At 39.3% G+C, this 10728-nt stretch overlaps 3 protein-coding genes across 4 annotated transcripts in view; all 3 read left to right on the plus strand.

Moving 5' to 3' along the window:
- The window catches only part of shisa4 (shisa family member 4), a 10207-nt gene extending 8461 nt beyond the window's left edge, over positions 1 to 1746 (plus strand). The window contains exons 5-6 of one of the 2 annotated variants that reach the window (XM_016246063.1): positions 1300 to 1369; positions 1541 to 1746. In XM_016246063.1, the coding sequence (XP_016101549.1) occupies positions 1300 to 1340 (41 nt within the window). In that variant the 3' untranslated portion in view covers positions 1341 to 1369; positions 1541 to 1746. Of the gene's footprint in view, positions 1 to 1299 lie in introns of both variants that reach the window. The other variant, XM_016245992.1, reaches the window with a different exon arrangement.
- Positions 1747 to 3928: 2182 nt separating this feature from the next.
- On the plus strand, positions 3929 to 8063 carry LOC107561406 (leiomodin-1-like). The gene is made up of 3 exons (XM_016245884.1): positions 3929 to 4411; positions 5178 to 6935; positions 7128 to 8063. Exons 1-3 carry the CDS (start codon positions 4142 to 4144, stop codon positions 7152 to 7154), a joined length of 2055 nt encoding a protein of 684 aa, XP_016101370.1. The 5' UTR covers positions 3929 to 4141; the 3' UTR covers positions 7155 to 8063.
- A 2070-nt stretch (positions 8064 to 10133) lies between these two features.
- Positions 10134 to 10728, plus strand: part of LOC107581314 (mitochondrial import inner membrane translocase subunit Tim17-A-like) — a 2150-nt gene continuing 1555 nt past the window's right edge. Inside the window, exon 1 of the mRNA XM_016266822.1 lies at positions 10134 to 10308. Within this exon, the coding sequence (XP_016122308.1) occupies positions 10283 to 10308 (26 nt within the window). The 5' untranslated portion in view covers positions 10134 to 10282. The remainder of the gene's footprint in view (positions 10309 to 10728) is intronic.

Genomic DNA, 10728 nt, shown 5'->3' on the forward strand with positions numbered 1-10728 from the left:
CGTCTTGGAGGTGTGTTTGGGGTCGTTATCATGTTGGAATACTGCCCTGCGGCCCAGTCTCCGAAGGGAGGGGATCATGCTCTGCTTCAGTATGTCACAGTACATGTTGGCATTCATGGTTCCCTCAATGAACTGTAGCTCCCCAGTGCCGGCAGCACTCATGTAGCCCCAGACCATGACACTCCCACCACCATGCTTGACTGTAGGCAAGACACACTTGTCTTTTTACTCCTTACCTGGTTGCCGCCACACACGCGTGACACCATTTGAACCAAATAAGTTTATCTTGGTCTCATCAGACCACAGGACATGGTTCCAGTAATCCATGTCCTTAGTCTGCTTGTCTTCAGCAAACTGTTTGCGGGCTTTCTTGTGCATCATCTTTAGAAGAGGCTTCCTTCTTGGATGACAGCCATGCAGACCAATTTGATGCAGTGTGCGGCGTATGGTCTGAGCACTGACAGGCTGACCCCCCACCCCTTCAACCTCTGCAGCAATGCTGGCAGCACTCATACGTCTATTTCCCAAACACAACCTCTGGATATGATGCTGAGCACGTGCACTCAACTTCTTTGGTCGACCATGGCGAGGCCTGTTCTGAGTGGAACCTGTCCTGTTAAACCGCTGTATGGTCTTGGCCACCGTGCTGCAGCTCAGTTTCAGGGTCTTGGCAATCTTCTTATAGCCTACGCCATCTTTATGTAGAGCAACAATTCTTTTTTTCAGATCTATTCAGAGTTCTTCGCCATGAGGTGCCATGTTGAACTTCCAGTGACCAGTATGAGAGAGTGAGAGCGATAACACCAAATTTAACACACCTGCTTCCCATTCACACCTGAGACCTTGTAACACTAATGAGTCACATAACACCGGGTAGAGAAAATGGCTAATTGGGCCCGATTTGGACATTTTCACTTAGGGGTGTACTCACTTTTGTGGCCAGCGGTTTAGACATTAATGGCTGTGTGTTGAGTTATTTTGAGGGGACAGCAAATTCACACTGTTATACAAGCTGTATACTCACTACATTACATTGTAGCAAAGTGTCATTTCTTCAGTGTTGTCACATGAAAATATATAATAAAATATTTACAAAAATGTGAGGGGTGTACTCACTTCTGTGAGATACTGTATATTATGTAAACAAAAACTTTTATTTTGGATGTGATTAATCGCGATTAATCGTTCAGCAGCACTAATTTTTAAGAGTGTGTAGTGGAAATAAAAACACTACACTTGCATATAATAGCACAGACAATCAAAACAATTTTCTCTAAGTTGTGTTATTTTTGTTTTCAGCTCCTCCGCCATATTCCCCTCCCCAGTACCCAGGGCACTGAAAGAGCTGAAGTCCCTCAGCGAGGAGAAGGTAACCCATAGAATGGGTGATGAAGAGGGCCCATGCTTATGTGGAATCGCTTGTATGAGAAACCGTTAAAAAAATTATTTATGTTAGTTATTTCTTGATTAATTTGTGGAGTGAAGCATGAACTGACCTCAGAATCGCCTCACGCATCGGAGTGTTTTTTTGTTTGTACAGCTTTCATGTGTCACTAATCAGCGAGACTCCTCCCACTTTAATCCAGCAACTCACAGACTCAAAAGACTGCTTTAAATGTGCCATTATGTTTTTTCAAACTCTCCGAAATGGATTGTTAAATATGACTTTCCTGCAGAAGGGACTGACTGCCAGTTCTGACTCATCCAGGATGTCGTTCTCTGTTCAACCAAATAAGAAGAAGCTTGTGTCATTTGCACTTTATTCTGCAATAGACATGCTTAGCTGTCTCTCCCCGTTTGTTTGTTCAAAATGTATTTATTTGAGCATGTCACTTGCATCATTAACATCAATTCATGCTGTACGCTGTTCATGTCTTATAGACAGCTAACATGTGGACATGAAACGTAGATGTTATATAGACCGTTAACATGCAGTATGTAAATAAGAGAGAACTTACATTAGGAAAGAATTTCATGTTTCATAGCATCCAACCAAACTTCATTCTGTGCATTTAAAGGTTGTCAACTCTCATTAGATCTGGCTTGAGGTTGAGCTGTAATGTTAGATTTGCATGTCTTTAATTGTATCTCATGCTATAGGCCAGTTGTCAAGGGAATCACAAAAATGTGTGCATTCGGTTAGCTGTCCGTCTGTGTATTTTTATTTGTTTCAAAAAGCTTTCAAAGTCATTTATGTTGTTTTGTTACCTACAGTAAGACAAGTTTAAACAATTCCCTTTAGTTTCCCTACAAGTTCTGAAAAAAAATCTGAATAGTGAGATGTAAACTCAGAATTCAGGGAAAAATTCATAATTGCAATGTCACAATGGTGCGGTCATATTTACCACTGTTTAGCAAAATTTTGCAGGCAATATTTTCAGTATGAATCCACGCATTCAGGAATTTCTCATGCGGGCGTAAGATTTTCTAATGCCGATTTCATATTGGGTTCATTGATCATGCAAATTTGCAGTGTTGACCAATGGAAAGCTTCTTGATTTGAAAGTGACTTCTGTGTGAGCTGTGCTTCATACAACACTATTGACAACAGACTATGGACCATTTTTGCCAGAATTTCACTAATGTGACTGCACATTAAAGCGGGACTTCCATTGCCGCCATATTGAATGTTCCAATTTTTCACATTCATAAGCATGAGTGGACCATCCTAAATTAATTTCGAATTTCATCATAAATTACACTTTTCAATGATAAATTAGAATGTAAATTAAAAGAATTAGATTCTCATTAAATTGTGTATCAGCTTAAAATAATTCACCAGTTACATTTGAGGTGCGATTTTTTTATTTAAAATGATTTCTGCTAGCTCATCTCACATTTGTAAGATTACTTGTGATGCTTTTTGTCCACAGTTTAAATGCCTTGTTAGTTATTTAAATTAATGTATAGTTAGCAGTGTTGTTTTTGCGATATTAACAGCATATGCTACTGTATTTGTCACTTTGAAATGTGAAGTACCAATAAGAAAAGGATCTATAAAGAGGAATTTTTACAATGTGGAATATTAACAGGTATTTTCAACTTGGAAAAAAGGCGATTAATAGGCTACTAGTGTTTGAACTTACACTAATCATCCTATAAGAGAGGTCTAATTGAAGGAGTATTGCATAATTCTCTTTTTACAATAAAAACAGATTTGACTTTGCATGCCGTCTCCATTAATGCTGCACCCGAAATCAACATTGGCCTACTGTCATTATTTAATGTCGCCTAATTTTTGCCCAGCATGAATTTGACAGTATGGTAGGGGCGTAACATTTCCGTCACACACTTGAGGTATTCAGCCAATCATAACGCACTGGATAGCTGGCCAATCACAGCATACCTCGCTTTTCAGACCGATGAGCTTTGTAAAAATTGATGCGTTTCAGAAAGGCGGGGCATAGAGGAGAAACAATAATGTACAATGAAAATAATGTGTTTTTTTAACCTTAAACAGCATAAACACATTTCATTACACCAAATACACAAAATAATGTTCTTTTTAGCAACATCATATGACCCCTTTAATAAGACGAAAAAAAAGAGAAGTGAATTATCCAATGATTTGTGCTAAGACACAGTCATATATTGTGGTGTGGCTTGCTTGCATCCACTAATTTACTAGAATTAAATATCTCTCCAAATTTATGAATATACTACTAGGCTATTCTATTGAATCACATCCTGTAATAGCACATCAGCCTATTATAGTATCCAACCTATTTCTATAACTTTCTATAACATCACTGGAAAAATACTGTCAGTAGCCTACTCCAGGAATCCTGATTTCCTCAGTGACCAGGAAGTAACCGTTTGTTTCTGGGATACTTTTGAGTTTTAGTAAACCATAGCCTTCCCAATTGCCTTTAAAGGACTATGTACCCCCATCTAAATATGGGCAGGAGCTCGCGATGGATTTCAAGGAATGTCCAAACACCACAAACTTGAGCTGATACTCCATCGCGTCTGGCGCTGCTCCTCGTGTTTCCAGAAAGGCTTCAGCCTGACTCTTTTCATCCTCCTTCATTTTAAACTTTAACTGTTTATGAATAGTTTTTTCAAACGGGAAAATAAGTGAAAATCACCAGAATATCTTCAGCAAATACTACATCAGTCTGTGTCACTTCTGAACGCAACTATGTCCCGGAGGAAAGTGAGGGGACTCACGAAAACCGGGCGACAGGTGAGTGAGGATCCGGACCTCGACAGTTTGCTGTCAAACCTGTCGCCCGAAGAAATGGAGGAGCTGCAGAAGGAGGTTTCTGTCGTTCCCGATCCAGATCCGAGTGAAATAATCGTTGTGGACCAAACGGATTTAAAACCAACCGCGCCAGTTAAAAAGGAATCACAACTGAGCAGCCAGACCGATGAATTCAGATCCCGCTTCCAGAGAAACCTGTCAACAGAGGTAAAATATTCACTACCTAACAAGTTCATCTATAAAAATGTGAATTCTTGAGTTTAAACCAACATGCTTAAAACAGCAGGCGTTTGAAAGACATGGCAAAATAAATAAATACAATAAAATAACCTGGCTTCCCATTTTTATGATGTTGACATGTTTTCAATATAGATGTAGCCTAATTGTATGACCCTTGTATGTCTTCAGCAAAAGTAAGCTGATTTTTACATCTTACGCGTTTTACAACTTTCACAAATTACTGTAACTGTAAAGTGGTGATGGTGGGTAGGCCTATTTAAATATTTACTTTTTGAGGCATAATACAAACAGGAGAAATAACCCTAAGATACATCTAATGGAGACATATCTATCTTTGGATGTTAAAAGTCTCTTGAAATGTTGGCCCGGTTGAAGTTCCTTGTTGATTGCTCCTTTGCTCACTGCCTTTTAAGGATAAGTCTGCCAAGGCTGGAGCTTTCCAGTGCAAAACAGTGTTGCTCACAAATCAAACACTCGGCCACTGTGCAAGTTAACATCTTCACTATAAAACAACCGACTGTGCATAGTGTAAACATCCAGTGATCATGCACTACAGATTGTGTTTAACCATCTGTCGAAGCACAGGCTTCATTTGAGCATTTTAATGTTGATATGTAGGCTTAAGCCACTGGCATTTCCTCTAGTTGGCTCCTCTAAAACAAAAAATATATATATAACATTTGTTGCATATGTTACCTTGTTTGTCCATAATTCATTCATGTTTGATCCTCAGGGAGAGCCGAAGAAGGAGAGCCGGAAGCAAGAGTACCTGCGTAAGATGGGCCTGAGCCAAGAGAAGAATACCTCCGCATCTGATAGCAAAGATGGAGGACTTCAGAGGACCCCCTCCACCTCTTCCTTCTCTAAATGTGATGCTAGAATAGAGGACAGGACCCGCAGAGTCACAGGGGGCAGCAAAGATGACCAAGTTGGCCCATCTGCCCTTTCTAGGAAGGACGAGGAGAGTGAGAAGAAAGTAGAGGTGAAGGATCAAAATGATAGGAGTAAATTCAAAGATAGAAGAGAGATGAGAGAAAGTAGTAGCAGCAAAACCAAAGAATTAATATCCAAGCTTCAGGAGAAGAAGGAGGATAGTAAAGAGAAAAATAGAAAGGAAGACAGTTGGAAAAGGGACTCTGGGGAAAGTAGAGCAAAGGAGATGATTTCTAGGATAAAGGAGAAAGAGGAGAAGGAAAGGGAGAGAAAGGGAGAGATTAGGAAGAGAGAGGAAAACAAAACTAGAGGCTATTCGTCCAGATTAGAGGAAAAACAAAATCAGGTTCTTGAAGATCAAGTGAAAGAAGAGAAGAAGGACAATGAAGAAAACAAAATAAAAAGGTTAAGTGAAAAGGTGAAAGAGAGCCACTTGTTGGAAGTAAAGAAACTTCCTAAAAATACAGAGAAAGAACCCGAAAAAGCTGTGAGGAAGACACAAGAATTCAATGAAAAATCAATAATCGATAAGGGAACAGGGGATGTTCAGAAACAAAATGAAATTGTAAAAGAAGTTCATGAACCCATTAAGGAAGAGAAAACTGGAAACTGTGTCTCAGACACTATTTCAAAAAGTAAGACAAAAGAGGAGGAAGAGGAGGATGAGTCAGCCAGCATGTTTGATGGATATCTGGAGAGAGTTCGTCGCAACGATCCAAGCATGACTGACCTCAATGTGAACAATTCTGAGGTCATAAAAACCAAAACGCTTATTCAGTTCTCAGAGGCCCTTAAAACCAACACACACATCAAAGTGTTTTCTTTGGCTAACTGCCGAGCCGATGACCATGTGGCTTATGCTATTGCAGAGACCTTGCGCAATAACAAAAGCATCACTAGCATCAATTTGGACTCCAATCTTCTTACTAGCAAAGGCGTTATGGCCTTGATCCATGCCCTCCAACACAACTCCACCCTCACTGAGTTACGCTTCCACAACCAGCGACACATCATCGGAGGAAAGTCCGAGATGGAGATGACCAAAATCTTGAAAGAAAACACAACTCTTCTGAAATTGGGCTACCACTTTGAGTTAGCTGGGCCTCGTATGACCATGACCAGTATTCTGAGTCGCAATATGGACCGTCAGCGGCAAAAGCGGCTGCAGGAACAGAAGCAGGCTCAAGCCCAAGGCACTGGAGACAAGAAAGACTCATTAGAAGTTCCAAAACCTGGCTTTGGTAAAAGCTCCCCGAGAGCTTCGCCCAGGCCATCTCCTATACCTTCTCCCATACCGTCACCCGCCCCGTCACCCAAGTTGACTCATAAGAAAAGGGTCAGTGGGCTTGGTGGTGGACCACCTCCTCCACCACCACCACCTGGAGGACCACCACCGCCTCCGCCTCCAATGCTAGACGGAGATTTCCTGAAGAACTCCCTGACACCTGTGTCACAAAGGAAGCTAGACGGTAGGAGTAGTGGAAGAGGAGGAGCTCAAAACTCAAGGGACCAACTTCTGGCTTCCATTAGAGACAGCAATATCAAACAGCTCAAAAAGGTAGGAAATAATTTTTATATATATATATATATATAGCTCATATATAAATCTACAATATTGCAAGTTACATTTTTGGAATTATCCTAAAACATTACCATGGACTCATTGGGAATTTGGGTCTCATATTCAGAGCTTTTTCCCTGAGAAAATGTTGGACATTTTAACTCACCATTAATCTTTTTTTTTTCGCAGGTTGCATTACCAAAGCTCTTGCAATAATCCAGCAATGCAGAGAGATAGTTATGGGTGAAGAAAAAGACAGGAATGAAAGGACAGACATCTCACAGACCTTGAGAAGATCATTACTCAGAATCTTCCATACAGAGTCTTACTGCTGCCCTATAGTATGGAAGACATGCAAGGACTCATATATAATTGAATGCACAACTTCTACCCAGGAGTCTTTGTACAAAATACACTGGACGATAGAAAGAAATGAAAGTGTTGGGCAGTCATGGGTGCTCAGAGTCTTCAGTGGCCTATGGAATGGTGGGGTTGATTCTTTGCTTGTCATTTGCACTAAATGAATCATTTCATATGATAGCTTTACAACAGTATGTGTGGATGTTCAGAAGATGTTTGTTTCTGCAGTAGAATTGGATCTTCTTACAGCTGACTGAATTGAGCAATGTAAGAAACAATAATTGTCTGTATTTTATCCTAGTTATTTTGGGTTTGGGAATCTCTATAGTAAAAGCTTTTGCTGATCAGGGAATAAAGGTAGGATTCTAAACAATCACAAATAAAGGTATAGTTTCCATGGTACTACAGATTTTTTAATACCTTGTTTTGAATGATTGAGTGTGAAAGAGAACAGGATTACAGCATTCAAGAGAAAGCGATGGATAATCAGATGTGAATATGACTGCCTAAACATACAATATTTATTTTGATTTTTGAGTTTTCCTTTAACATTGTATGTAATCCTTTGAGTATATACATGTTGATCACTGTCAAGTGTAATTTTTACCATCCATTTGTAATTTATCAAAAGAAAAAACGTAAAAGTGTAGCAAGTTTTTACTTTGTGAATGGAAGCAATCTCTGCACAAAAAAGGGTAATGTACCTTACATGCTTTGAAGACGATATATTTTCATGCTTGTATGAAAGTCTCTTCAAGAGCACATCTAGTGAAGAGCTGTGTGAGATCACTACCGTCCTGCTTTTGTGGGGGTGGGTAGGGGTGTTAAATAATATTTTTTTTGTTGTTGTTTTGTTTAGTTTTTCCCACTAGGGTTTTTAACATTCTAAAAGCTTTTTATTACAAAGATACTACAAGCTAGTCAGTGTATTCAGTAGGTGTAATGTATTGTAAGTTGCTTCAGAGGTATTGCAAATACTACGTACAACAATAAAACAGTGCATTGACATAAAAAAGGAAATTTACTTTTGGTACTTAAGTACTTTTAAAAGCAAGTACTTCCGTACTTTGACTTAAGTAAAAATCTGTCTTTACAACTTTTACTTGTAATGGAGTAATATTTGACCAGCAGTATCTGTACTTTCACTCAAGTAATGGAGTTGAATACTTTGTCCGCCTCTGGTTATCACTGGTGCGTTTACATCAAGACAAACTCCTTAAAGGGGTACTCCACCCAAAAATTAAAATTCTGTCATATTTTCTTATATGCTCCACTGATGGAAGAACTAGTTTTGTAATGAGTAAATGATGGAGTGAGTAAATGATGACTATTCCATAGTCATCCAGAGTCATATAACCTAAAACAATACTAAGTAACTGAATTAATCTTTTTAGTTTCCTAGTCATTTTATGAGGATATATAAATGCAGTAAAAGTTTTAGAGATCAGAACCATAGATAGGATTAATTATTATGGTGTTAGTGAATAGCTCTTCATATGATCTCACAGATCCTAATAAAGGGCTGTAGCACGCTTCCAGAGCTACAATGAGTTCCTAGAAAAGTCAGTGATCTAATGCATTGTTGCAAATGCCACGTAATTCTGCTTAGCTCATTTGTTCACTAGAATAAAGAACTATACATGAAGGCTATGTGGGACACAGGAACACACTTTTTATCGTTAAGGCCACTTGTGAGGTAACACTGCAAATTACATCCAACTGGGTCACAGGTTAAACATTTAAAAATCTTTTCTTGTAGAATTATACTCTTCAAATTTATAGCAGATACTTATTGCAATGTATAGATTACTTCATAGATTAACTTCGTAACTGCTGGATTGCAAAGGTCTGTTCATCATTTTCAGAGTCTTTTAGAAGTAAACTTCTCCTTCAGAGTTTGAAAGTTGATTGGAATCGAAGCAAGCTAGTTTATATTTTGATTGCCCCAAACTAACCCTCAGCACTGCTGAAATGTCTATATTTGGTAATTTCTCAATGCAGGCTCAGCCTGCATCTCATTCCTTTCCCCTTCCTAATAATGGAAACATCCAACAGCCTGTCAGACTCAGAGCAATGACTTAAAGGCGACATGAGGGAGAGAGAGAGATTCTTGAGTTATGTTTTAATGCAGAGCCATCTAATTCATAAAGTTGCTCCAACTCCCCATTAAAAAAGCTCTACTATAAAGGACAAGCTCAGTTTTATTAGCCACTTGACAACTTCCATTTCAAAATAAAACATGGTAATTGTGAGATGCTAAAGTTTTTCAGGAGTAATTGTAATATATAATCTCAATTACAAGACAAAATGAGCAATAGCCAAATTTAAAAGCACAATTAGCCTATGCCTACTGCAGGGGTGCCCAAACTCGGTCCTGGAGGGCCGATGTCCTGCAGAGTTTAGATCCAACCCCAATTAGACACACCTGAACCAGCTAATCAAGCTCTTACTAGGCATACCAGGCAGGTGTGTTGAGGCAAATTGGAGCTAAACTCTGCAGGACACTGGCCCTCCAGGACCGAGTTTGGCCACCCCTGGCCTACAGCTAGACCTACTACATTTGTTTAATCCCTGGTGAAAACAATGTGTGGGGGCCTCTGGACCAGATGGAGTTCACGCATTTTGGATAGCTCTGCTTAATTTCTTACTGTCAGTGGTTGCAGTTGGTAGAAATGCTGCCACTAGAGGGGCCTCTATACAACGATCACAAAGAACGAGACCGCAAAAGAGAGCATCGAATAATTATTTAAGTAGGAATATTTGTGTATATACGTGTGTAAGAACAGGAAACGCAAAAACAAGGAATAAATCGATAATAAATAAACCATGACTGCATAACAGCAAAAGTAGGTGGCGATATGCACACAGGCTGTAACACGCCAAAAAACAGAAGAAGAAGACCGCAAACGAACACGCGAATAACCTGACGTCACCCGCAGCAACAGCACGTGTTTGATTACGTCAGTGCAAAGGAAAAGAACAAAATGGAGGAGTACGCGAGGGAGCCATGGTGAGCTGACGGCTTCAAACAACTTATTGTTTTATATATTTTAAATATTTATATTTTTGTTGGTATAGCTGTTAAATTACTCTTTATTATTTCGGTCTTAGTAATTGTCAAGCCGTTTGATGTTCGAATGATCGTGATATGGTGGGTTTGATAAACGCTGCTGAACGCGATGTCCTTCAGGGCAGGCTTCATGCTGTCAGTCATGCACACGACCTTGTTCTGCCGGCATCCGTGAGCAGTTGATTTTGTTTTGATATTTTGTTCACTAACAGTATCTATTGTTTAAATGTTTAAACTATTAAATACAGAATATATAAAATATCTATTAACATATGGTCAGTGGGATCTGAAAATCAACCGGCTAGGAGTAAGAAGTGAAAGCATAAGCACTAAAGAAAGGGTGTGTGTGTGCGTGTGTGT

This window comes from Sinocyclocheilus grahami, unplaced genomic scaffold, assembly GCF_001515645.1.
Source record: "Sinocyclocheilus grahami isolate Dianchi unplaced genomic scaffold, SAMN03320097.WGS_v1.1 scaffold3.1, whole genome shotgun sequence".
NCBI classification, from domain to species: domain Eukaryota; kingdom Metazoa; phylum Chordata; class Actinopteri; order Cypriniformes; family Cyprinidae; genus Sinocyclocheilus; species Sinocyclocheilus grahami.

Coding starts and splice junctions, on each gene's coding strand:
- LOC107561406 (XM_016245884.1), top strand. CDS start 4,142: ATGTCCCGGAGGAAAGTGAGGGGACTCACGAAAACCGGGCGACAGGTG. Junction 4,412..5,177: donor AGAGAAACCTGTCAACAGAG/GTAAAATATTCA, acceptor TTTGATCCTCAG/GGAGAGCCGAAGAAGGAGAG. Junction 6,936..7,127: donor ATATCAAACAGCTCAAAAAG/GTAGGAAATAAT, acceptor TTTTTTTCGCAG/GTTGCATTACCAAAGCTCTT.